The sequence below is a fragment of the Kickxella alabastrina genome (genome assembly GCF_025024165.1).
Source record: "Kickxella alabastrina strain RSA 675 chromosome Unknown BX661scaffold_4, whole genome shotgun sequence".
Classification (NCBI taxonomy): domain Eukaryota; kingdom Fungi; phylum Kickxellomycota; class Kickxellomycetes; order Kickxellales; family Kickxellaceae; genus Kickxella; species Kickxella alabastrina.
Window position 1 is genome coordinate 897,927 of NW_026251475.1, and position 25,315 is coordinate 923,241.

The 25,315-nt window shown below is 45.8% G+C and overlaps 12 protein-coding genes across 12 annotated transcripts; 5 read left to right on the forward strand and 7 right to left on the reverse strand.

Annotated features, from left to right (window-relative positions):
- On the forward strand, positions 1–1,458 carry BX661DRAFT_178635 (CRAL-TRIO domain-containing protein). Its single transcript, XM_051534974.1, has one exon. It carries the CDS (start codon positions 184–186, stop codon positions 1,333–1,335), a length of 1,152 nt encoding a protein of 383 aa, XP_051393958.1. The 5' UTR covers positions 1–183; the 3' UTR covers positions 1,336–1,458.
- Positions 1,459–1,908: 450 nt separating this feature from the next.
- Positions 1,909–2,816, forward strand: BX661DRAFT_178638 (uncharacterized protein). The gene has a single exon (XM_051534975.1). The coding sequence runs from the start codon at positions 1,991–1,993 to the stop codon at positions 2,753–2,755; it is 765 nt and encodes a 254-aa protein (XP_051393959.1). The 5' UTR covers positions 1,909–1,990; the 3' UTR covers positions 2,756–2,816.
- On the reverse strand, positions 2,813–4,620 carry BX661DRAFT_178639 (uncharacterized protein). The gene has a single exon (XM_051534976.1). It carries the CDS (start codon positions 4,407–4,409, stop codon positions 3,300–3,302), a length of 1,110 nt encoding a protein of 369 aa, XP_051393960.1. The 5' UTR covers positions 4,410–4,620; the 3' UTR covers positions 2,813–3,299.
- BX661DRAFT_178640 (uncharacterized protein) lies at positions 4,605–4,979 on the forward strand. Its single transcript, XM_051534977.1, has one exon. It carries the CDS (start codon positions 4,632–4,634, stop codon positions 4,854–4,856), a length of 225 nt encoding a protein of 74 aa, XP_051393961.1. The 5' UTR covers positions 4,605–4,631; the 3' UTR covers positions 4,857–4,979.
- A 341-nt stretch (positions 4,980–5,320) lies between these two features.
- On the forward strand, positions 5,321–6,671 carry BX661DRAFT_196749 (type II pantothenate kinase; the record flags this gene model as incomplete). Its single annotated transcript, XM_051538071.1, has 2 exons — positions 5,321–5,399; positions 5,608–6,671. The coding sequence occupies 2 exons, from the start codon at positions 5,321–5,323 to the stop codon at positions 6,669–6,671; spliced, it is 1,143 nt and encodes a 380-aa protein (XP_051393962.1).
- Positions 6,672–9,378: 2,707 nt separating this feature from the next.
- Positions 9,379–10,863, reverse strand: BX661DRAFT_178650 (saccharopine dehydrogenase). The gene has a single exon (XM_051534978.1). The coding sequence runs from the start codon at positions 10,668–10,670 to the stop codon at positions 9,552–9,554; it is 1,119 nt and encodes a 372-aa protein (XP_051393963.1). The 5' UTR covers positions 10,671–10,863; the 3' UTR covers positions 9,379–9,551.
- Positions 10,864–11,044: 181 nt separating this feature from the next.
- BX661DRAFT_178651 (uncharacterized protein) lies at positions 11,045–11,810 on the forward strand. The gene has a single exon (XM_051534979.1). It carries the CDS (start codon positions 11,341–11,343, stop codon positions 11,788–11,790), a length of 450 nt encoding a protein of 149 aa, XP_051393964.1. The 5' UTR covers positions 11,045–11,340; the 3' UTR covers positions 11,791–11,810.
- On the reverse strand, positions 11,811–13,207 carry BX661DRAFT_178652 (glycosyl transferase family, a/b domain-containing protein). The gene has a single exon (XM_051534980.1). It carries the CDS (start codon positions 13,007–13,009, stop codon positions 11,888–11,890), a length of 1,122 nt encoding a protein of 373 aa, XP_051393965.1. The 5' UTR covers positions 13,010–13,207; the 3' UTR covers positions 11,811–11,887.
- Positions 13,208–14,512: 1,305 nt separating this feature from the next.
- BX661DRAFT_178654 (uncharacterized protein) lies at positions 14,513–16,002 on the reverse strand. The gene has a single exon (XM_051534981.1). It carries the CDS (start codon positions 15,986–15,988, stop codon positions 14,720–14,722), a length of 1,269 nt encoding a protein of 422 aa, XP_051393966.1. The 5' UTR covers positions 15,989–16,002; the 3' UTR covers positions 14,513–14,719.
- BX661DRAFT_77196 (uncharacterized protein) lies at positions 15,923–17,821 on the reverse strand. The gene is made up of 2 exons (XM_051539475.1): positions 16,222–17,821; positions 15,923–16,136 (listed from the first exon to the last, which is right to left on the reverse strand). The coding sequence occupies exons 1-2, from the start codon at positions 17,687–17,689 to the stop codon at positions 16,096–16,098; spliced, it is 1,509 nt and encodes a 502-aa protein (XP_051393967.1). The 5' UTR covers positions 17,690–17,821; the 3' UTR covers positions 15,923–16,095.
- Positions 17,822–19,226: 1,405 nt separating this feature from the next.
- Positions 19,227–20,426, reverse strand: BX661DRAFT_218341 (glycosyl transferase family, a/b domain-containing protein; the record flags this gene model as incomplete). The annotated part of the gene is made up of 1 exon (XM_051538795.1): positions 19,227–20,426. Exon 1 carries the CDS (start codon positions 20,358–20,360, stop codon positions 19,227–19,229), a length of 1,134 nt encoding a protein of 377 aa, XP_051393968.1. The 5' UTR covers positions 20,361–20,426.
- A 1,333-nt stretch (positions 20,427–21,759) lies between these two features.
- BX661DRAFT_178664 (Endonuclease/exonuclease/phosphatase) lies at positions 21,760–25,118 on the reverse strand. The gene has a single exon (XM_051534982.1). It carries the CDS (start codon positions 25,015–25,017, stop codon positions 21,841–21,843), a length of 3,177 nt encoding a protein of 1,058 aa, XP_051393969.1. The 5' UTR covers positions 25,018–25,118; the 3' UTR covers positions 21,760–21,840.
- Between the last annotated feature and the right edge of the window lie 197 nt (positions 25,119–25,315).

Genomic DNA, 25,315 nt, shown 5'->3' on the forward strand with positions numbered 1-25,315 from the left:
CCAGTGATACTTGCTCGCGCTGGACTCCTTCTTTCCCCTTCCATTCCTTGGCCTTTCTTTTCCTTTCCCTTCCTTTTCATTCGTTTGTTCGTTTGGTTTTTTATTACTTTTTTGTTGCCAGCCCTAATACTGTTTTTTAATTCATCTCATAATAATAACTTGTGCTAGCTCTACACTTCCATAATGGCAGATACCACCATCACCCCCGCTGCGACTGAGGTCGGCAAGGCCCAGCACTTCACTGACAGCCAGAGCCAGCTCATTGCCAAGCTGCGCAAGCAGCTGCCCAGCATTGTCCGCGAGGCCGAGGAAGCGTCTGAATTACCCGTCAGCTCCTCAATATGGGGTGTCCCCCTTGTTCCGACACCCGAGGCTGCTGCGGACTCGCACGATCTGCGCATCGATGTCATTTTGAACAAGTTTATCAAGGCCCGCAACAATGACGTAGAACTTGCCGCCAATATGCTGAAGAGCACTTTGATGTGGCGCGCCGAGTTCCGCGTTGACAGAATCTTGGAGGAGGAGTTTCCTGAGGACGTTTTCGGCCAGGTTGGCTATGTCTACGGTCATGACGGCGAAGGCCGGCCAGTCACGTACAACACATATGGCAACTTGGACAATGCTCTAGTGTTTGGCGACCTGATCCGCTTCCTGAGATGGCGGGTGCAGCTGCATGAGCGTGGCATGCGCAAGCTCGACTTTGTCGACGTTGCTGATATGGTCCAGGTACATGACTACGACGGTGTGGGACTTTTCAGCTACGACAAGGATGCCAAGGCGGCATCAAGGGCAACAATCCAGCTGATGTCGGACAATTATCCAGAGACCCTGGCAGTCAAGATCTTCGCTAATGTTCCTGGCTGGGGTGAAACCATTTTCAACATTGTTTGTCTCTGGCTGTCAGAAGATACTAAGCAAAAGTTTGTTGTGGTGAGCAAGGCCAACACTCCCAGGGTTCTTGCTGAGCGCATTGGCCTTGATAATATTCCCGCAAAATTTGTTGCCGGCAAGTCCGAGTCACTGGTAGATGAGGTCAACTCTGCTCCTGAGCCTCAGACTGCGCATGAAAATCCCGCTGAAAATCAACCGGAGCCCACTGATGCCATCACTGATGCTGATAGTAAGCAGACGCACCAGCTGCCGCCTGGTGATACAGAGCGCACTTCCTTATCAGCCCCTTCACCACTCCCTTCTCCGCCGCAGCCTGCTGTCACGCCTGCTCCGGCTTCGCCGTCTTCAAGCCCCGAGGATCTCAAAGACATGACTGCTGGCATGCGCATTGATGACAAGACTGAAAACCAGAAGCCCGAAGCCACAGCTGCACCAATGCCATAGGTCATTGGTTCCCTGGGTGTTAAACTGCAGTCTATTATTGTTATTTTAATCCAAATTTTAAGATACTATTGAGCGCTATGATCATACTAAAAACTTATACGTTCATTTAATTAAATTGTTTCCATGACCGCATCTATATACCTGCCAAGTGTTTGTCTTCGTATCAAAATTAATATTGATGGCTATACATTTGCTATGTGCAATAAGTTTGTATTAAATCAAAATAAGTTGTGCAATCATGCGAAAGCCATAAGGTGCACAGTTTTCAAATAGCAATAAAGGTCTTGTCAACCGATTTCGCAAAGCTGTGCATTTTGATCAATATTCAATATTAGAATATTAGAATATTTGTTATACGCATTGCGCCATTGGATGCCCAGTGCACACGTTTCTGCCACTCCAGCTCAGTATCGATTTGAGCCAGTCTTTGATCCGGGTGATCGCCGCATCGATTTTGGGGGTTGTAGATTCAATACTGATTTAATTTTTTGTCATGAACAATTCGCACAATGGAAAGCCACTTCAAAATTTTTTTGGGTTTTCTTTTTTCTTTTTCAAAAGTATTTTTTTTCATTTTATTTTTTGCTTCAATTCATATATTTATGCATATTTGTGCATTTCGCTCTACAGTCTTGTTTTCTACTACTTGAGGCCAATGGCCAAGCTCACGGACCTTCCGTACGAGCTGCTGACCCAGCTTCTAATTATCTCAGCCAACGAGTCATTAGTGACCGTATGTCGCTGGACATACATCTGTCTCCGGAAAACAACCCCGCGAATATGCTACAAGTTTGTGCGACAAAAGGGCATGTGGGAAAAAACGCAGGTAATTGCCAGTGCCCTTCCGTACAAGTTTCTCAGCGTCGAATTGCTAGATCAGATCATTAAAAATGAAGCGGAACTCGTGCCAAAGCACAATGGGAAGCACAAAAGACTGAAGTCGGACAACCTTGGCGATTTAAAAATACCCAACAGATTGTTTCACTTTGACCCTGATGGCAAGATGCCGGTGAATATCAATTTGTCCAAAAAGCAAAAGCGCGCGAATATACAAAACGACAGCAACCAAGTGCGGTTTGATATTGTCAAGTGTTTGTTGTCAATGAAGTTGTCGGTCAAAGGTGCGCGTGGAAATACAGGGCTTTTGTTATCCGCTAAGGCTGGGAACTTGACCTTGGTGAGGATGCTGTTGAAGCGAGGTGCGGATCCTCAGGTCGGCCGTGACAACAAGGCGCTGTTGATGGCTGTGGTATACGGCCATCTTCCTGTAATTAGGCGCTTGGTCAAGACCGGCGCACCGCTCACACCACTGGCTCTAAGATATGCTGTGCAAAAAAAGCACTACAAGATTGTTGCCTGGCTGATGAAGAGAGGTGTAGTGCCAGACATGATGACGATAAAGCTGTTAGACAAATTGTAGATAATATTTTTCTCTTTTTTTAAACTTTGTTAAAGTAAACAAAAAACATAGAAATATGCCATTCACTTGCGCCGCAACTTGCGCCGGTCACTAATGCGCAGCTGGTTGGCAAGCCTCGTCCTTAATGCATGCGATATTCCAACAAACTGGATCCCGCTGCGGTAAAATCAAGAGGCTTTACAGTCTTTGTCAGGGCAATCCCGAATTTTGTGGACAAACTGCCGACAATACTTGCACTGGATACTGCTCTCAGAAGCATAGGGCGAGGGAAACACAATGGGTGATATGTCGGGTTCGGGCATCAGGCGTAGTGAGTGTTCAGATGGCGATGGCGATGGCGACGGGCTGTGGTGCGAACTTTCGTAGTGGTCCGATTGCATTTCTTCTTCGGACATGTATTTCTCGCGTTGTCGCTTTGTTGACGTCCGGGTTACAGCCGGTATTTCGCGAGCCTCCGGGCTCTTCTCAGCCCACTTCATTATTTTGCGGCCTGTCGTGGGAAAACCTTTTTGCTCGAGCTGGATTGCGCATGGGTAAGATGCAGTTACCGGACAACTCGCGGCTCGTAAACTGGACAGGCTAGCGGCGAAATTCTGAAAAATGCATGTGCTACTCTGTGTCCATATTCCGCATATGTGCGGCAGTTCTTATGCATTATCCTCAGCAAATCGCTGCTCACCTCAAAAGGGTTAATGGCTTCATGCGCTTGCTCAATGAAGCATGCCTGGACTTCCTTCCATCTGCCACAAGCCTTTGCCAGTGCCCACTGCCGCTGCGTGACCAATTCGAGCGGCAGGTGGTCCTGGAGTCTCGCTGCTAGCTTGTTGTCACTCCAGCCATTGGCCGATTGGCCCTCATTCTTGTAGAGATCAAGCCAAAGCTCTGAGGAGTCACCAGACTTGAAACGTGTTACCAAAGCGATTGCGTCTTCATCAGAATCATTGTTATTATCAGACATGGTGTCAATCATTGACTGCTTTGGTGACGCTGGTCTCCCGTGAGTTACAGATATGTGCGACTCTGATATAGCGTTGTCTGTAAAATTACCCTTGCCATTGGCGAGTATGGTATTGGCACATTGGTCCTGAACTGACGCTGTTGCAGGTGTTGTTGACACCGAGTGAATGGCTGTTGCCACGTTGGAATCGGAATGGGTTTTATTTGTCTGGATTTGGAAAGCAGCACCGTGCGCAGCCTCGAGTGGCGGAGTGCACATGTACGGGTGCAAATATTGACCAGTGGATATGGGCATATAGTAGTACTGGGCAGGCTGATTCTGTCTGTAGAGCTGACTTGTTAACACAGATAGCGTTGCTGTGGCTGCAGGGTATGGCAGAATACCGCCAGGGATGCTGCCATCTGGATTGAAGTCACCTGGAATAGCCCCACCAGGATGGACAGGCATTGCATTATGTGACTGAAGGGTTGATACGCTGGAGAGGTGGCCGGCATAGTACTGCTGATTGTTATGCAGGTATGCTGCAGAAACTGGCAGCTGGGCTGAGGAGCTGCGCTGTTGATTGTAATGGACAACCGCTGCTACTGACACTGCTGCTGCGTCTACTTGAGACATAACATCCATAGCTCTCACATCGTTGCTGTCTGTGTTGTAAATTTTGTAGCCCATTTTAACATTCTCCAACTGCTGGGTCATTAGATAGTGAGGTTCGTATTAATTTTATTTGACGTGTGATGTTATAATTGTAGCAGGGGGTATGTGTGTGTGTGTGAGGGGGAGAGGAAGAGAGAGAATCGAACGAGTGCATGGAAAATTATATTTGGTTGTGTTATAATAAGAGGGTGGTGATTTGGGTGAAGCACTAGTCGCCTAGTGTTAGAAGTATGTTTGGTTGATTTATAAAGGTTTTTATTACCAATGGAATCAAAAGTAGAACTAGGGCTGGCCTCATCTTATATATGTATCTTGTCTTTATTGTGCACTTCACCAATTGTGCATTCTGTTGGTAAGAACTGGTTTTTCTGTAGACAGACTGGTGTCTTGGCGTGTCAAGGCTACGATCTTCGCATATGCATGTTCAAGCATATGCATTATGGAAATAAGGTGTATATCAGGGTGTCGTTATTGTGTCCCCTGATTTGATCCTACATGGTACCACCATCTATGCCCTGTTAATCGGCATGTCGAGGCTAATAATCATGAAACGAGTCTTCATCAACATCTACTTCCATATAATCAGGCTGCTCAACGGTTGTATGTTTTGTTTTACTTTTTTCATTGTATGCGTAGGCAAGGAAGGAAAGAAAAATAGTAACCAGAATCGGCAAACAAAATTGAAAAGGGCGCAGCACATGCTTTTATTTTTTGATCATAGAAGTTGGTGATTAATCATTGGCTCTGCGTGTAGCGGATAGCAATGACAACATCTGAAAGAAAGCGTGCAAATCAGCTGCGAAATGACATTTTAGTTTTTGGCATGATTGAGGAACTGAACTTTTTAGCTCCCTTATTTTCACTTTCACTTTTTTTTTTTAATTTTGACTACTGCCTGTCGTTAGTCATAAATACGCTTTTACTAATATATATACAGTCCGAGACGGCCAACAATGGACAAAATTAAATCAACCAGCTTCCAGCGTCTGAGCACGAATATCGGCATTGATATCGGCGGCTCTCTTGTGAAAAGTAAGCCAAAAATATACAAGCTGTTTGCAAACAAAAGCACATGCTATCAAATAATATAGCCAGTTTGGCCGGGGTGCAAATGTAAACAATGCCTCCTTCCCCCCTCCCCTTATTTTACAACTAACTGCTTCACATGCCTAATCAAAAGCCAAGATACACACTCATTTTTTTCAACAAACAAATGGTATTTATAAGATTGATTTTTTAGTTGTACTGGTCGACGACGTGGCGGGGGTTGGCCATGATGAGGGCTCGGAGAATACAACCAAAGAAGGAAACAGTGATCAGCATCCATTTGAGGCATATATTCGAGCTCAGGTACCACAGGCGCAAGAGGAGGTGAAACTTCCGGCTGGCTGGCAAGCGCGGGTAATCGAATGCGGCAACACTGCGAATATGGACAGTGCTCAGCAAAAGGGCGCAGCGGCTTTGCGTGTCCTTGTATTTCCGACTAGCGATCTTGAACAAGTAATCGACAAGATAGTCCTGTCACATGGAGAAGTGACTCAGAGGACGAAGATTTACATTGCGGCAACCGGCGGTGGTGCGCACAAATTCCAAAGCAAACTTGCGGACAAGCTGCACGTAGAAATGGACATGGTCAATGAGCTCAAGGCTGTGGCGGGCGGCTGGCGGTTTGATGTCTTGCAGAGCGGCGCAAGCAATGGTAAAGTGGAATATCCGGCGCTTATCTGCAACGTTGGCACGGGCGTGTCTCTGATAAGTGTCGACGAGCAGGGCGAGTTTGAGCGGGTCAGTGGAAGTGGGCTCGGGGGTGCGACCTTCTGGGGCTTGGTCAAGCGGCTGACAAAATACACCAATTTTGACAGTGCCGTGATGGCCGCACATACAAGTGGCGATGCAGGCAGCGCGGATACGCTGGTTGGCGACATTTACGGTATAGAGACGAGCAAGGAGATCGGTATGCCGCCCGACCTGGTCGCTGGCTTCTTGGGCAAGCTGGACTCGCCTAATCTTTCAGACGCCGACATTGTCGCCGCGTTGCTTCGCATGATCACCAACAATCTCGGACAACTAGCAGTATTCCAGGCCCGGCTGACAGGCGCTCAATCGGTATGGTTTACAGGCGGATTTTTCCAGAGTGGATCAGCAAATAGCCAGGGTGCAATGGGCGATGCGTCGGGGATTATACAAGATGCTGTAGCGAGGGCCGTGATGTTTTGGTCTGCTGGGAAAGTGCAGTCGCTTTTCCCGCAAAACACATCAATACTAGGTGCTTTGGGTGCTGTGATTGCGCTTGACAAAGAATAGGTTTTTTTTTCCGCCTGGGCTTATTTTAATGTCACAACACACGCGTGCTGTAATATTTAATTTTATATTTGTGAATTCTATTTGCGCTGTATTTGCGACTAATAAACAGCAGCAGCATTTGCAAATGCAGATCAGTAATGCCACTGATAGTAAAAAAAAGTTTATGAGAATGTTCTGTTGATAGACGAAATTAAATGCAAGCGTCTTTTTATGTGGCACATTCTATAGAAGCAACTTCACCAACGCCTTTAAAAAACAATAAAATAGCCCATATTTTTATTTTTGGCTGCACTGTGTGGATGCTGCAATGTTTTTGAATTGCACAAAATAAAAAACCCGCGACATGAAAATATATTTTTCAATTTAAGCAAACGAAATGCAATCAACGCATTCAATTGATTTATTGCACTGTATATGCCTGACATATGCAAATGTGATCAATATGTTGTTTGTCCTATTTGCCCACGCAAATGTGCATGTGTAATATCCGCGAACAGGCCACCCACTGATTCGTTTTCTGTCGGGCAATTTATCTTTTTTGTTTGTTGCATCCTTGTGACAGCAAATAAAATATAATCAAAAAAGTGAATAAGATGCAGCGAGACACGAGGTCGCTGCCAACAAAAGCGTGTTTTTTTGCAGGAAAGGGCCGACAACGGAGTATACCTGGCCAATGACCGCTGATGACGGGAAATAAAAAGGTATGACCTGCAGTTCTCTAATGGATCATCTGTGAGAAAAAAATTGAGTAAAAAACACCAGTATTGGCAGTGGCGCTATGTGGCATTCTGGGAATTTTCCTTCTAATCAAATAAATAAAAATAAAAAAGCACAATCGATGGAAAAGCTATTCCAATTTGCATACCATTTGTACACGTGTAGTATATCTGTGGGCTAGGAAAAAGGTCAGCATCGTTCCACTTTTCAATTTTATTGCCAAAAGACGGGGGGGGGGGGGGAGGAGCAGTGTTGAGATTTTGAGAGTGGGGAGATTCTGTATGGAACAAGTTATTTCCGGAAAATAAGATATGCATGCAGTATTCTATACTGCCAAATGGCTTCCAAGTTCAGAATGAAAAATAAAAAACAACACGTGGCGGTTTTGGCCTTTAGTGCTTCCAAACGTGGAGAAATCTTTAAGAAGCGTACAGCCCAGATAATATGTACACAAGAAGAAAAACAGTCACCTTGATGGGCGGGAGGAGGGGGACAGTGGACCAGCGCAGTTTGATGCAATATCAGATTGTATGCATACTTGTATTGTCGGTCGTCCTCAAAACCCGCTCGAAGCCATCCCCTTTCATCCAATCAATCTTGCCATGCTGGTTCTAAATTAATACTTTTTTCGTTCACGGAAAAAATTGAAAAATTGAAAAGAAAATGACACTCTTTTCCCCCGTTCTTTTTATTATTCTGGCTCTGGCTCTGGCTCTGGCTCTGGCTGTGCTGGCTCAGGGATGCCTGTTTTCTGCATTTCCAAAAATGGGCTGTGAAAAAATTGAAGAAAAACGCGGACCAAAAGCAGCATGCCCGAAAAGCATTGGCCACCACCATATGATAAACAAAGTCCACTGCATTATTTTTTCACAAGATTAGCTCATGATAGAGCATATTTACACAAGGTATTATTTCCTTAGGAACGTGAAAATAATATATTTTAAGCTTGTGACTCGTAGTTTTTTTGTTGAAATACCAAAAATGGACGCACGTTCCGCCAATAAAACAAAAGTCTAGAAACAGGGAAGGACAAAAATCCTCTAGCTTGCTAAACAAAAAAACAGAAGGGAAGAAAATGTATTTTTATAATCCGCATGCCTGCAGTCACTAACCACCCCCTTCTGCCGCTTCCCCTCTTGGTTGCGAACCCCCCCCCTTCTGTATCCCCTCTTTTTCAAGTATTTTTTGTCTCTCTTTACTTGCTTCAAGACACAGGCAGCGTGAAGTGCTGGTGGTGAGGATGAAATTGATGCAGATGAATGTGGATGCCAACTTTTATTTTTCGTATAAAAGCGCCGTTCTGGCCACCACAAAAAACACCCTTGCCAGTTTCTCTTACCAACCTACCTCGCTTTTTCAACCACCACCATTTCCAAAGCACCTTTTATAAAAAAAAACAGCTGTGTTCTACACATATCCATTCCAATCTAATCTAGTCTCAAACGTCAAAAGATTGAATAACAAATAACTTTCAAAATGTATAGCATGTTCAAGACCACATCCAAGCTCAGCCAGCAGTCGCCCTTAAAGTTTGCTAAGCGCAGCTTCCTCGCTCATACTCCGCGTGTATCCAGCATGGGCTCTGTCACGAGCTCCTTCGAGCATATTCCCGTTGACACCTTTGTCGGTGACATCACGTTTAACGAGGACATTGCTATCGAGAAGATCCACGAAAAGGCCATTGCTGCTGACTCCATGCATGCCGCTGCTAACTTTGGCGATCACCGTGTTGTTCCTGCTGCTTCGTCTAGTTACCAAACTATCCACATCGTTGGCCACTAAGTTATATTTTTTATGGAAACCCATTGGCGAAACAGAGAGCTCATTTTTCCCCATCCAAAAATGAAATGACTTTACCTACGTCGCCGTTGTATCAATAATCCACCACCACTACCACCACCATTCATTTAATTTTTTCACAAGCTTCTTTAAACACGTTTAATAAAATATACCTCGTTTTGTTTCGCATTTTGAGTGCATGGAAACAACTTGTATTATCGACTCTTTTGTGTTTAAAGTATATGTTCTGCGAGATGCCTTGTACTGCTTTCATGAACGAGACGGCACAGCTTGGGAGGTAGGTATGAGGAGAGATAATTGTAAAACACAAAATTATTATTTTAAAAAAACCAGCACTGGAAGGTAATTGTTTCTATACGCCTATTAGTCGGTAGTCGCCATGGACTCAACCTTCTCGTTAAACAGCTTCTTGGCGCGAGTCCACACGGGCGCAGACGTGTGGGTGGGCAGCTGCAGCAGGGTGGGCAGCAGGTCCTCGGAGAACTGGTTCGAGGACTCACGGGGGAGCATAGTGGGCAGATGGTCAATAGAGCACAGCTGCAGGGGCTTGGCGTTTGTCGACGGAATGTCCAGCAGGGCGTTGTCAAAGGTAGTGTTGACGTTGTAGATGGGGATAGGGTTGAACGGGTTAGTCGTGTCGCAGCTGACATCAACGATAACCGACAGCTGGCGCTCAGCGTCAATCTGCTGCTGGGTGACGAACGGCGGAATCTGCGACGACAGGTAGATGCAGTTGACAAAAATGTCAACGTCCATGATCTCCTGGAACGGGCCACCCTTGGCGGTCTCGGCCATATCCCACTTGATGATGTTCTCCTCGGGAATACCCGCCTTGCGCGCATACGACACAGCGCCGCTACCGCAACGACCCATGGCACCCATGACCATGATCTTGGGCATCTTGCCAATCTTGGCCAGCTTCTCCTTGGTCTCAGCAATCAAAACATCCTCGTTAGGGTAGGGTGTGATAACCGGGTACTTCTCGCCGGAATTCAGCTGCTGGTGGCACCAGGCATCGATACCCACGGCCGAGCCAGTGAACCCAGCATAGAAGCCAAAGGCAGCCACACGACGACCACTCTCGTCGTTCAGGAACTCCAGATCGTACAGAAGACCGTTGCCCTCAACAAACCGCGAAAGCACATCCTTCCAGCCGCCCTGGCGCTTGTAGCAGTGAGCGAACATGATGTGCGTGTGAGGGAGCGACGTAGTGTCGTTCTCGGGCAGCTCCTTCAGGCCAGTGATAATGGCATCTTGGGGAGCCGCGCGCCAGCTGTCGCCAGCCACCAGACGGCATCCGACCGCAGTGTACTCAGCGTCGGCGAAAATCCGCTCCTTGGACTCCTCAACTGTGATCTCAAAGTTGCCCGTGGCAAGCAGTTTCTTGCACACCTCGGGAGAGAGCGCGGCGCGGTGCTCCATGGGCTTGGTTTCCTCGCGGAGCCACAAGTGGGTGGTGGTAGTAGCGGTAGTTCCAGACATGGCTTTTGTTTTATAAAATGAATGTTATCAGAAAAAAATTTACAAGAAAGAAGAGGGGCGATTTTTTTTATTCAAAACGTGGTTGACAAAGAAACCTTGCCAACATTGGCTTTTGGCACGCTTTATACACTTTGCCCGAGGCAAAATAAAATAAAATAAAATAAAGGGAGGGCTTTTGGGGCCGAGATTTGCGCGACAAAAAAAGGGAGTGGGACGCAAAGTAATGCGTCAGCGCAAGCAACAATATGAATCATCATGCAAATTCTGAGCAGGGACGCACTCATAAGGGATCAGGGGGTAGGAAGAAGGGTTAGAAAACTGCCCAAAAAATAAGAGGGAAAAATGGAATCTGTGCTTCACGGCTGTGACTCAATATTTCTTCCATCAGCTACTGTGTAATCTTAACAGGTTGAAGGCGTCAAGATACTTTTTTTTATTAAAAAGAAATCTCTTTGGTCTGCATAATGTGCTTGGCGACGGTTCCATTTTAAGCTGTTTTTGTGTCCGGTCAGATCACGTCTGCCCATCCCGCAACCGGCGATAGCAAGCAGGATCGCTTATTTGTTAAAACAAATATTTTGGCGTTTATTATTCACTGTGATTTCGCATTCATCTACTGCTTCCAAAAAACGTTCTTTTTCTCAAATCAACCATTCCAAGAACGCACACAATGGACATTGTCATGGACGACAAAGCAACACAGCCGACAGGAGAGTCCAAAAAGCGGCCCAGAATAAACGGCTCGGTGAAGAAGCGCAAGCCAATGCGGGCATCCACATCCAGATCCGACATTTACGTGACTCGCGAGCGGCGCAAGTTCAACGGCCAGCTGAACCGTGCGAGGAAGCTGCTGTTAGATCGGCATTTCCCATCAATTACCATCCACGGGCTCGGCGCTGCCATCCAGCAGGCGATCATGCTGGCAAACGCTGTCAAGGCCAGTCTGGGAGATCAGGCTACCATGGAAGTCACATCCGACACCGTGACACTGTTCGACGAGGTGATTCCCGAGGATGATGACGCCGATACTGTCACTCAAGCGCGGCAAAACTCTGCTATTCATATTAAAGTGGCGCTGATTGACGACATTGTCAGCTTGATCAATCCCAAGCGGAAGTAAAAATGGTTTATTTTGTGAGGATTCTTGTCAATATAAAAAATGTATATCTAAGCTTGTAGCGTTATTGTGATAAGATCGCTACTCATTATTCCATTTTCTAAAACTGCGTGTCTGTGGCCTTTTCCTCAGCCTTAAGCTCCTGGGTGGCTTGGGCAAAGTCTTCGAGCAGCTCTTTTGTCTTGCCCGACTCGAGAGTTTGCCTGGCAATCGCAGCACCTTCTTTCATCGATGCAGCAACACCAGCTACGTACAGCAAAAACCCAGTGTTGACTAGAACAAAGTCACGAATTGGGATGTCCTTTTTCTTCAGCTCGTTGCTCAACAACCGCCGTAGCGTGGCATTGTTCTCTTCAAGCGTGGACCCAGCAGCCGTCGACAACGGGTGGGCGGCAACTCCAAAGTCGCTTGGATGGACCGTGTAGTTCTTGATTTCGCCGTCGGCCTGGATGTGCCACACATGCGTCAAACCAGCAATGCTGACTTCGTCGAGATCCTCGTCGCCGCACACAACAGCGTAGTTGCGACGGCCGAGAATCCTCAGCGCCTCGGCCATAACTGGGCCCAGTTGCTTTGAGTAGATGCCGATGACCGCGCGATCAGGAACCACCGGGTTGGTCAACGGGCCCAGCACATTGAATGGCGTCGGGAACCCCAGCTCGCGGCGGGACTTTGCCAAGTAGCGCATCGACGGATGGAACGTGCTGGCAAACAAAAAGCAAAAGTTGTGCTTGTCCAGGAGACCGGCCACGTCAGAGGGCGCGACAGTGTTTAGATCACAGCCCATGCTCTCGAGCAAATCTGCAGAGCCGCAGTTAGACGACGACGCGCGGCTGCCGTGCTTGGCCATCTTTAAACCTGCGGCGGCGGCCACCAGCGAGGACGTGGTCGAGATGTTGAATGTGTTCCATCCGTCGCCGCCGGTACCAACAATGTCGGCCAGGATGCCAAACCCTGGTCTGGTCTTCGTCTCTGTCTCTATCGAGGGGATGAGCGCGCTGCCGAGCATTTCCTTGGCCAGGGCTGCAATCATACTGGGGTCTCTGTCGACTCCACGCAGCCGCAGTGCTGTCAGAAAGCCGCCAATCTGAGCATCGCTGGCCTCACCGCGCATTATCGAGCGCAAGCCATCGGCTGCGTGCTCGGGCGTAAAGCCAGTTGGCTCGAGAATAAGGTGTTTCAGTATATCCCGCAGGTGCTGTCTACTGTTTGGGCCGTCCATGCTGTTTATAATTTAGTGAAGGGCGATGGTAGGTATGAACGAAAATACAATAATGAAAGAAAAAGAAAAAAGAAAAAGGTGTAAAACACGAAGAATTAAAGGCTAGCGCTACCACCCACATTTTATGATCGATCGTGAATCATCTTATTTTGTAATCTAAAGATGAATCGATCAGTGAGATCGGTGACAGAATTAAGCCATATTTTCGAAACCGCTGTCCACATACCACGAACCTATTGCTTGGAGGATACCGGCAAATATTGAATATGCTTCATTACTAACAATGACTAGCGGTATGCGCTTCGGGAATTACTTACACCATGGGTTGTTTATTTTGTCTTAGTCCACCGCTACAGTTTTTGATTCGTATTGCATCATGTATTTGCTCCAACTCAGCTTTACATTTCATTTGGTAATGGTGCTGTCAATACCAAATTAGATTGAATTAGCAACAACATTGAAGTACTAATTATTGGGTGAAATATAATGAAAATGCAATATTTAATTATATGTTTCCTGCATTCTGTCGGTTATATTTTTTAGACAAATATGTAAACGAGAGAGTCAATTTTTTTGCCGCACTCATTGGCATAATTCTACATGTATGTGAATCAATTTTTTATTTATGGTTTTCACCCATTTAATCGGCCAACTTGCCACTATTGCCGTTATAAATCTATCGGAGCTAGATGCAGTCAGGCATTAGCACATCATTTCTAATTACATTTTGTTCACACAATGACACACAGGAGATAGCCATTTTCTCTCACATTTTAGTGCATAATGTTTATAATATGCACATTTGCACAAATAATAACTGCTCTAATATATTTTCTTCTACTCATCCAGCCAATCGGATGTGGAATTTTTAATTAAAATATTTTAATAAATCAAAAAGCAACTTTAAAATCTCCACTTTCTCCTCAACCCAATCCATCAATTCCTCTGTTTCTCAAATGTTTTCTAAGCATTTTAAACCCATTTTTCTTTTATATTACAAATTTATTTCACCACGTCGCTGGATCATGAAGGCCATCTGTATTCCGCAGTTAAAAAAGTAACCAGAGCGGGCTAATGTAACTCAAAAGAAAGCAAAAATTCTAGCGTAAGTGGAAGCATCGGCTGTAGCAAAAAACAACCAAGTCATCTAACAAGGAGACAAATACACACTTCAGTTTAACAAAAGACAGCGTTTATTGTTGGAGGCAAATAAACTTCTATTAAATTATTAATAAAAATTTTGAACATACTTGGCTATACTGAAATACCTTAAATATTATGCCACTTGTGGTGAGTTGCAAACTATAAAAAAAGCAGATTATGAGGAGAAAATAGCGTTTGGATTACTTTCCAAAATGAGAAATGTATCTAATGAAAGCGTTATTTTTAGCCATTTATTTAAAAAATATAAATAGGTGTCCAAAAATAAATTTTACTTTAAATGTACCTATTGTTAGTCATTATGTTTACTATTTTAAGCCTTTTGAATAAGAATAATGCGTCCAAAAACAATATTGTATAGGTTATATTATTGCTCACCATTAAATATTCAAGTCGACTAAATATTCACACACTCGATTGTGGTGCCGACGTTGCTTAACGTATTATATATTTTTTGCAAGAATAGCAAATGTATCACATTTTATTTTTGTTATGCAAACTTAAACTCAATAAACTACCTTATAAACTCACTTGTTAACTAATGTATTTCTACAATTGCTCCCAAGCAATGTTTGCCACATGTGGATGCAAGTCCTTGTACTCCTCGACAAACGACATGTGATCAAAGTCCTCATACATCGAAAGCTTGAATTTTTTTAATGATGGAACAGCCAATATCAAGTACTTGATACTGTCAAATTCTGCTCCTTTGCGATTACCATCGATTGAGGTATGCAAGTATAGCTCGTTGATGTTGGTAGATATTGGTTCGACCTGGTCAAGCCTGGGCTCAAAGGCCTCGTCAAAGGGAATACCATACACTTCTAGTTTGGTCAGTTTGGGCACTCTGGCCAGCATATCCACAACTGCAACAAGCTTAAACGAATTGTATACCGTCAACATATGAAGGTTAGTCCATTCAATGCGCCGCGAATCCCATTTTTGCAAACACACGTCTGTGCCCATATTTATAGTGAGGCTCGGCTCTCCGTGGCTTATTTTGGTTGAGCTTCCAAAAAATGCGTTTGTTGCCTCATAGAACGCGTTCGAGTTGGCATCATAATTTAGACTTATATAAACCATGCATCCATCAATACGTGCCTTGCCTGTATTTCCCAATAAATTAAGCATGTTGTGCGATCCATGAATATATGCATTCTTCAAGCGTCCGAACTCGATAGAAGCGTTCAAAAGCCCAAAGTTGTTACCAATTCTATGAAGAGTAATGTGATTTAATTTGGGCATGTGCAACGCAAAATATTCTTTGCTGCTCGTTTCGGAATTATTTTTGTCTGCTAGCGCGGGTTCATCTTCCATGTTGGAGTGGCCCACAGTCAATTCTTTCAAGTTGCTGAAAGTAATACTCGCCGAATCACCACTATTGCTTGCAAAGCTCTTCCATGAAGCGCCGCTAATGTCCCCTTTCAGTTCAATTGACTCAATATTTGCCGCATTGATTTTTGGCAGGGCCTGTTTTCCATTTATGTCCAAATTGACACTCAGGTGCCTAAGCTCGGGCGAAAACGCATTAGCTGTCCACACAACTGGAATATCGCAATCGTATATCATTAGCTGGTGAGCGTAGCCGTTGGAAAGAACGCTGCAAAATTGCTTTAAATGCTTGTCGCTGTCGCCGGACAACTCCATGCCCAATTTATTGACGTTGGGCATTGCCTTGACCATGTATTCTGCAAACACGGATGTAGCTTGCATATATTCATCGCTGTCGATGATATCCAAAACATTGGAAATGTCGTATTTCTGGAACCATATGTCTACACTCCTGACACAAGGCCACTGGCCAGAGCCGCATCTCATTATTTTTTGGAGTCTGGGGATCGTGGCATTACTAATCCACAGATTCTCCAGTCTGGGGCACAAAGCATTGAGTGTACTCTGTTTTTTCTGCTGCTCCTTCTGGCTGCTTATAAATTGCTGGCATTCCAAAGCAATGTACTCGCTTTCACTATTCTCCTCGCCCTCAATACTGTTGCTGTATTCGTCTTCACTATTCTCCTCGCTTTCAATACCATTACTGTACTCGCTTTCACTATCCCCCTCGTTCTCAATACTCTCGCTGTATTTGATGTTCAAGTATCTCAAGCGCTTAAAGTATATATCATCAGCTGTCGAATCGTTTTTTAGCATTTTCTCCCATGCAAATGTGGGATGTACATTGATCAAGTCCAAGTATTCCAGTGTTTCAAAAAGCACGTTTGGAAGGCTCTGCAAAGTATTCAACTCGAGATTCAGCGACAAGTGCACGAGCTCGCAGGAAAACTGTGTTGCAGTGAATGTTATTGGGAAAGAGATGTTGACGTGAACAAGCTGGTCAATGTAAAGGCTAACCAACTCATCGTAAAATAGGATCTTGCTATTACAAGAATAACGACCTATACTTAACTCAGTCACATTGGGAATATGCTGCTTTATACTGGCTGCCAGATTTTTGCTGCGCTGCATTGGGATATTGAAATCATCATCTAAATGGTCCTTAAATTCATTGACGTCAATGTAAAGCTGTGTAACATGTGGGCACTTTAACACCTTGAAATCCATAAATTCTTCCAGCATGTCAAATGTCAAGACTGTGACTCTCAGCTTCTGGAGAGCTGGGAACTGCAATTCACTCGAACTCCCAATGCTTTGCACATCAAAACTTTTATACAATTCAAACTCCAATTTGCGCAGGCTGGAAAACACAATGGTTTCCGCCTGCTTGGTATTTGCCAGCTTGCTCCAAGAAAACACACTAGTGACATTTCTTAGCACCAGCGTCTGCAACTTCTGGCAGCACACGTGTGGGATGTACTGCATATGGTTCATATTGATATTGAGCGTTGTGAGCTGGGTAAACTCCGCTGACTCTGCTGACTCGGCAAGTGTAAATGGTTGATTGCTGCAAAAATACTTTAAATTGCGCGAATACATTTGTGACAATAGACCGGTCATATCAAATATAGGGGCATTATCATGATACGTCATATTGTCCAAACTATCCACACCTGGCATGCACTTTCCCATTTGCCGAGCAAATTCATTGGCATCATCCATAATATCAGACTGAGATTCGCTGCCAATGTCGTTATTGATATTGAACTGGTAGCCGCTGATGTTGAGTGCGCTGACTCTGCTCCAGTCACTCGTTTCAAACGAGAATATTGAATTTGCTTCGGCGATCAGGGAGCGATAATATTCAAAATGATCAATATTGATGGTCACAGTTTTTACCAGGTGCGTGTTTCCAGTAGCCTTGAGCAGCCCAATATTGGTATTAACGAGCTTGTCTTCGACAGCAGTGTCGTGCGAGTGCTCAACAAAACCAAGACTGTGTTTTCTAGACCCATCAAGTATGGCATTACAATAGGCCAAGCCAGTGGCCACTTCTCTCCACCCGCGGCAGACGCCCAGCAGCGGCAATCTGTCTGCCCACGCGTTGATATTGTGTCCGCCGGTGTCAATGGCTACACGTAGAATGCGGTTGAGGATGACAAATGGAAGCTGGCTGAAGCAAGGCATAGCGAAAGAAATAATATTGATAGCAATGTTGCTGTTGTTTAAAGCGGCTAAACTTGTTCTAAAATTACTCTAATATTTTAAATAGTAATTGCTAAAATGATAAATTAAAAATGGAAGAGAAGAAAGAGTAAAGGACAAATGCTAATTTTATACATAAAACAATTGGCGGCGGCTGCGCTAAAAAATGACAGGACAGAAACAAATAAAGCAAACTTGGCATGCGTGTGTTGTCGTGCTCTATAAAAATGTGGGTCCAAATCGATATATTCAAGTCTTAAAAATTACTTAACTGAAAAAGGGGGCAGCGCTGTGTGGGCAGCGCTGTGTGGACAGCGCTGTAAACATCATGGTGTTCCTTGATGTCAGCCAGCAATAACAGAAATGTGTATAGTGGTCATGAGGGCGATCTTGATTCTTGAAAAGGGAAGATAGTGGCTTGAAATGTGTGTTGGGCACCACAGTGTTGACTTTATTAAAAATAAAAATAAATTGAAAAATACATCTATTCAAAGCTTTCATTTGGGAATTAAATGGGAAAAAAGCAAAGCAATATCATTGCTTTGTTGCTTTGTTGCTTTGTACAATAGTTTTTCTTGTTAGCTGTGTGTTCAGCTACCAAAACAAAAGGTGCTAAAAGAACCAAAAACAAGTATGTTGGTATTTGGAGAAACAACAATTGAGTTGCAGGCATCAGGACCAGCTACTAGGTGCACAGCTCTAAGAAGCGTTTACATTGTATAAGCTGAGTATGAGGGTAAATAGCTGCGAGGAGCGGCTGGGGAGGGCTGGCTTTGGCCTTTAAAATATAATAAGTAACCAATAAGTAACGAATAAAATAAAATTAAGCACAACAATATGGGCGTCAAACACCGCGCAGAAACGAGTGATAATGTAAGCAATAAATAGACTTTTAAGCGTGAATAACACAGCAACTTATATTTAATAAAAAAGCAGCGAGAATATAGGTAATGCACATATATAAACAGCAACGCAATGCGTGAGAGAGTGAAAAAATATTTTGGAAAAGTTTAATAATGGTTTAGAGGAGGCCAACATCAGTTACAATGCTATAAAGGAATATAATCCAGACCGTCGAAGTACTGGCATGGTTGCGAGCAAAGTAAGACGCTAAAAAAATTAAAGTAGAGTGCGGCAACGTTACTGTAATAATGTCAACAATTGAGAACCAACAGCAATATACGAATGCAGAGCTCACAAAAATTAACTGAGCGATAATGCATCCAAATTTGCGGCATATAGTTGCCAGCATTACACCTTTCTTCTTTTGTGATACAGTTTTATAAATAAAATAATTGCACGTAAATAAATACTAGAGTATTTACAATGCTCGAGTACACAATTTTATTATAATAAAAAAGGCAGGCAGTAAGTAAAAATAAAAAATGAATGGCTAAAAATACAAATAACAGATATTCACTGAACTGGAAAAGTAAATAGATGTAAAGAAAAATGCAGAGCTTGGAGTAAAACAAGCCAAAATTTAAAAATTGAAATCAAATATATTTATTTGACACTATCAATCCTTGCTTTTAGTAGTAAGTAAACTTTTTGAATTTTGTAAACCCTGTGTATCCAGGGCAAAGCCTTTAAGCAGTTTTTTTGTCTTGCCCGACTCGAGAGTTTGCCTGGCAATCGCAGCACCTTCTTTCATCGATGCAGCAACACCAGCTACGTACAGCAAAAACCCAGTGTTGACTAGAACAAAGTCACGAATTGGGATTTCCTTTTTCTTCAGCTCGTTGCTCAGCAACCGCCGTAGCGTGGCATTGTTCTCTTCAAGCGTGGACCCAGCAGCCGTCGACAACGGGTGGGCGGCAACTCCAAAGTCGCTTGGATGGACCGTGTAGTTCTTGATTTCGCCGTCGGCCTGGATGTGCCACACATGCGTCAAACCAGCAATGCTGACTTCGTCGAGATCCTCGTCGCCGCACACAACAGCGTAGTTGCGACGGCCGAGAATCCTCAGCGCCTCGGCCATGACTGGGCCCAGTTGCTTTGAGTAGATGCCAATGACCGCGCGATCAGGAACCACCGGGTTGGTTAACGGGCCCAGCACATTGAATGGCGTCGGGAACCCCAGCTCGCGGCGGGACTTTGCCAAGTAGCGCATCGACGGATGGAACGTGCTGGCAAACAAAAAGCAAAAGTTGTGCTTGTCCAGGAGACCGGCCACGTCAGAGGGCGCGACAGTGTTTAGATCACAGCCCATGCTCTCGAGCAAATCTGCAGAGCCGCAGTTAGACGACGACGCGCGGCTGCCGTGCTTGGCCATCTTTAAACCTGCGGCGGCGGCCACCAGCGAGGACGTGGTCGAGATGTTGAATGTGTTCCATCCGTCGCCGCCGGTACCAACAATGTCGGCCAGGATGCCAAACCCTGGTCTGGTCTTCGTCTCTGTCTCTATCGAGGGGATGAGCGCGCTGCCGAGCATTTCCTTGGCCAGGGCTGCAATCATACTGGGGTCTCTGTCGACTCCACGCAGCCGCAGTGCTGTCAGAAAGCCGCCAATCTGAGCATCGCTGGCCTCACCGCGCATTATCGAGCGCAAGCCGTCGGCTGCGTGCTTGGGCATAAAGCCTGCTGGCTCCAAAACGAGCTGCCTGAAAACATTCTCAAAATGTTTGGTTTTGTCAGTGTCTGTTAAAGTCATAAAAAATAAATGTGTTATAGTTAAAATAATTTTTAATATGACGAGTAATGACAAATATAAATACAAATAGAGTAGTGCTTTAAATAGTTATTATAATATGAAGCAAATCAATCAAACATACATTCGTCTATTTTTAATTAGCAATAAAATGCAGATCATTTGATTATGAATTGCAAGACGCCACATCGATTGGTAATTTTTCTCACAAGTACGACGTAGCTTGGTTGTCTATTATTATTTTCTTTCTTCATGGAAGGCGCAATAAATTAAATAATTCCCTCAATATACTAATTTAATATAATATAGCATTTTTACAACTAATACATGTTTACAATTAATACGTGTTTTTCTGCCTGCTTGCTTGCGTCTGCAGCAATCTATGGTGTGCAAATGTCTGGACATGTGGGTGTGCTTGTTGAATTTACAATGATATGTATCCAAATTACTGCATATATACTAGTCTGGAACATAAAATACTTGTTTTACAATGTCATGGGATAGCAAAAAACGTACATAATTCCAAAATATTAGTTATGAACATAATTAACTACTTAGTATTTTTTACTTGGAATTGGTTGTGTACGAAAAAATACGCTGATTACTATTTATTTGCAACTTTAACCGAAATGTTGTGAGTAGTGGATTGGAAATAACTGCTTTTACATACGCCTGCATTTTCATTTTTTATTACTTACTGGCAGTAAGGCCGTTAAGACAACAAAAAACATTGTCATGGGAACAAAAAAACACATAAACAAACAAACGCTATCATCAAACTTGAAATTTTTTTAAAAATTTGCTGACTCGTACCAGGTATATAAGCCGCCAACAACAGCACCAATACAAAATTTTTACATTATCATTATCAGCATCTCTTTTCATCACAATTACAACAAATCAAACTACCAATTTAATACACTAACAATGGTTTCTGTATCGACTATCCTCATGGCTACTATCGTTGCACCCATGGCAATGGCTCAGTACTTTGGCGGCGGCGCCGCTTACGGATCGCAGTCTATTTCTTCTGGATCATATTACAATAGCGCCACCACTAGCTATGCCACTCCCGGCTACGGGGCCATTGGCTACGGTGGATATGGTGGCTATAGTTCCGGCTATGGTGGATATGGCGGCTATGGCTCCGGCTACGGTGGATATGGTGGATATGGTGGCTATGGCTCCGGCTACGGTGGATACGGCGGTTATGGTGCCAGCTATGGTGGCCTTGGGTACCTTGGCGCTGGCGCCGGCTACGGCTACGGCCGCGGAGTGGCCATCACTGGTGCCTCCACCGGTGGTGCCGCGATCATCGGCCCCTCCGGCTCAATCATTGTCGGTCCCCAGTCCGCAGGCGGCATCTACCTCTAAGCAAATCAAACTACATTAAATTTGTATTCTTACTACAAATAAATTATTAATTATTAAATAACGCATAAAAAGATAAATAGAGATAAAGTATGTAAAATAGTGATCTTGTCTATTGCGGCTTTATTGGCTCCCAGGATATGCCTTCGCCAGTGTCAGCAAACGGATCATCGTATATTTCTAAAAGTTCCGGCTTGTGGCCATTATTTGGTTGGATCTTTATGGATGAATCGGGGGTCATTGCAGCCGCATCATATGCCGATACAGCCGGAGCAAATGGATTCAAGCACTTGGCTGTGGATGCGCCATCATTTGGCACCAAGTGTTTGCGCACTAGCAGTCCATCCTTGTCCCACCAAGCCTGTGTGTCCGAGCTCGGCGGAGGCATCTTGGGTTTGGAATCCACATTGATCTTTTCATTCTCCGGCACAACCGCCCAATCAATCAACTTCTCATCCGCTGCCGCAGAAGCCACTGAATTCCCGCCGGCGTGTCGGCGCGCATACAGTCTGCGAGTAATTAGGCGTTTGAGAGTCTTATCCACCGACACAACGTCAAACTTCATCCTCGCCATCACAGGCTTATGGTCGGAAAAGCGAATTTCATCCCTGTAGTACCTCAGACACTCAATACCCTTGCCCTTGTACATAATGCGGTCAGTCCACGACGGCACGCGCATCTTCTCGCTCGTATCGTACGTGTCCGTGCCACAATCGTACTTGTAGGTGGGCAAGAACTCGATCTGTGCCTCTGCGTACTCCCTGAACACCTTCCCAGCAGCCATCTGCATACCCAGCTGGTCGTACATCATGAGGCTCTGTACCTGCTGCTGAGAAATAAGCCTCCGCGCCTGGTCCGACGGCAAATCCACGCGGTAGTTCAGGTCACCGAGCCAGAAGGAGTGATCGTGGTCGTCGATGTGCTTGCCGCGGCGGAATCGCGCGCCTGTGCGGATACTGTGGAAATCTGCATTGCGCTCGGCCACGTTGGTTGTGCCGGCGGCCAGGTGCGCAGCCACAATGCATATGCTGGTGTCGTCGAGCATCATATGCATGGCCACGCAGCCCTTATTCCCAGTCATTCCAGCCATGCCTGTTTTGCACTTGACCATCTGCAGGCCATGGATTCGCGGGAGCAGGGTTTCGTGTGCAAAAAAGAGCAAGGAGACACCAACCAGTTGCTCCGAAGACACCAATGCGTATTCGCCGGAAGCATGCCGCCCAAAGGCCTTGCGGTACTGCGCGTTGATTTCTGCTGAGAGAACCTGCTCCCACACGCGGCGATTGGTTGTGTCAGCCGCAATGACCGACTGTACGTCCAGGTTGACAACCTCCTGGAAGCCAATGGCAATAAAGTCCGGGCGCACGTCGCCCTCCATGGCCAGCCACGACCCCAACGGCTCGCCGCAGTACGGGTTGCCGTGTAGGTTGTAGGTGCACAGCATCACATGGATCGAATCTCTGCGGCTGACCCTAGCCAGCTCGCGCTCGAGCTCGGCAGCAACCACAGACTCGTAGGGGTCGTGCAGAAGTACCGGCCGGCAGACCAGCGCCGAGTCGCCGGAGCCCAGAAGCGTATCAATGGTGTTCTGCTTACCCTTGTCTTGGAAGTTGTTCTGCATCAGGCGGCTGATCGATTTTGACGCGTCACTGAGGAACCCGGCCCAGCCCGACTTCCCACTTGTTGTAACGTCGGACTTGAGCGCGCCCGTGCCCGCGTACAGCCGCGAAATGGAGTTCCCATTAGCCGCCCACAGCCGGCCCAGGCCCTCAAGTACTGAATCGGCTGTAGTCGACGTAACCACACGCGTCTGGCTAAGAAACTCCCCAACGATGGTGCGCGAAATCACACTCTGCACGACGTTTGTGCGGTCCAGGCAGTCAATGCAGTTGGTGCGTACAACACCACGCTGCATTGACAGAATACTGTTGCTGTCGTTGGCGACGAGGTAGAACTGGTGGCTTCCGAGCGTCGAGCTGATCTGGTGCAACAGCATGTTAACGCGCTCAAAGCGGCCGCCCTTGACCTCGCCATTGTAATCAAAGGCCGCGTAGTCAATGAGCAATTTTGGCAGCGCCATGGAATCGATCATCGCGCGGTAGAATGCCCCCAGGTCAGACTCCGACGACCCCGCGGGGTCCGCCACCAGCACCCCTGTAAATTCACCCTGCAATGGGCTCTGCTTGAGCAGATTGACGGCCAACACGCGCTTGTAGCGTGCCAGGAGGTCGGCAAAGTGGCGCTTGGTCGCTGGTAGAGTGGCTGTTGCCGATCGCGTGATGTGCACGCGATGTGAGCCGATCTGGAAGCCCTCCTGGGTCCAGAAAACCGGAATGCTGCCGCGGACCTGCACGTGGGAGAACATCCATGTGGGCGTAGTAATAATGATCTCGGTTTCAACCTCGTTGGCCACGCCGCCCTCGTCGTCGACGCCGCGCGTGAGGAACCGCATGCCCGAGCGCATCGAGCTGCTGCGCGATATCAGGAATACTCCGGCGCGGGCGGATGCCGACCGGCCGTTGCCCGCAGGGTACTGGCCGGCGTAGTGCACCTCTACGGCGCCCTCAATAAGAGACACCGCAAACCCAGCGCTGTCGAATGTCCGCCGCTCAGCGGACCCGCACATATGAATGCGGTAGTCCGTGAGCACCTGCAGTAGGGTGTTGTTCCACTGGAACTTTGGATCCGGGTCGAAAATACCAGGCTCGTTGGCGGAGATCTCGCACATCCTCTGTGACTGCAGCGACCGCGTGAGATCAAACGCCGGCGAAAAGTAGAATGCACCGTTGCCCAGAAACCCGCACATGGATGCGCATGGGTTGGACACCCCATAGACATCGTTATCGCCTGGCCCCACGTCGTCATACATGGCCCCGGGCATCCTGCGGTACGCCAGCGCGTCATACAACGTGTCTGTCAAAGACAAGGCCATCACCTGGGTCACGCGAAATACTGGCCTGCATCCCATCTTCTCGTTGTTCCCATATAGGTCACAGAGCGGCTGCGCCTGCGTTATAAGAAATATGTATGTGTCGCCCTGGTAGTCCAGAATTCCCGCGCTCCCGTAAATTGGCTCAATATCCAGCGGCGAGTAGTACCGGAGCACCTTCTCTACCGAGTGCATGTTGATACTGATGCGCACGTCGCCAGTGCTGTCGGTGCTCGTTGAGTTTCTGGCTACACCGACTGACATGAATTCGCCGTTGGGGTCGGATATCGCGTGGACGGGCACCAGCGCTATTGCCCGCGGTTGACTTCGAACATATAAGAAAAACCGCTTTGCTTCCATGGCCGTTTTTTTTAAATTGTTGAATTTTTGTATGCGATTGAAATTAAAGGCGCGAATGCAAAGTACAAATAAAACAATGCATCCACAAGAAAAAAGAAGAGTAAAAATAATGAAAAGTGACGTTTTTAAAATGCTCTTTGAATTTATTTATTTATTTTGAATTCCACATTGCACGTGTTCTCTTATTTTTGCGTTCAGGAAACCAAAACCGGAACAGGAATCTCAATCCGGGATTTCAATCACATTCTTATTTTTAATTTTTTTGGGTGTGGCTGTTTCAGAAATTAGATGTTACTGC

Bases quoted from the DNA above. Each gene is read 5' to 3' on its own strand.
- BX661DRAFT_178652 (XM_051534980.1), bottom strand. From the start codon at position 13,009: ATGGACGGCCCAAACAGTAGACAGCACCTGCGGGATATACTGAAACAC.
- BX661DRAFT_77196 (XM_051539475.1), bottom strand. From the start codon at position 17,689: ATGCCTTGCTTCAGCCAGCTTCCATTTGTCATCCTCAACCGCATTCTA. The intron at 16,137-16,221 runs GTGAAAGCGAGT...CGAGGAGAATAG, and splicing joins TATTGAGAACGAGGGGGATA to TGAAAGCGAGTACATTGCTT.
- BX661DRAFT_178639 (XM_051534976.1), bottom strand. From the start codon at position 4,409: ATGACCCAGCAGTTGGAGAATGTTAAAATGGGCTACAAAATTTACAAC.
- BX661DRAFT_178638 (XM_051534975.1), top strand. From the start codon at position 1,991: ATGGCCAAGCTCACGGACCTTCCGTACGAGCTGCTGACCCAGCTTCTA.
- BX661DRAFT_178650 (XM_051534978.1), bottom strand. From the start codon at position 10,670: ATGTCTGGAACTACCGCTACTACCACCACCCACTTGTGGCTCCGCGAG.
- BX661DRAFT_178654 (XM_051534981.1), bottom strand. From the start codon at position 15,988: ATGAGATGCGGCTCTGGCCAGTGGCCTTGTGTCAGGAGTGTAGACATA.
- BX661DRAFT_178635 (XM_051534974.1), top strand. From the start codon at position 184: ATGGCAGATACCACCATCACCCCCGCTGCGACTGAGGTCGGCAAGGCC.
- BX661DRAFT_178664 (XM_051534982.1), bottom strand. From the start codon at position 25,017: ATGGAAGCAAAGCGGTTTTTCTTATATGTTCGAAGTCAACCGCGGGCA.
- BX661DRAFT_178640 (XM_051534977.1), top strand. From the start codon at position 4,632: ATGGAATCAAAAGTAGAACTAGGGCTGGCCTCATCTTATATATGTATC.
- BX661DRAFT_178651 (XM_051534979.1), top strand. From the start codon at position 11,341: ATGGACATTGTCATGGACGACAAAGCAACACAGCCGACAGGAGAGTCC.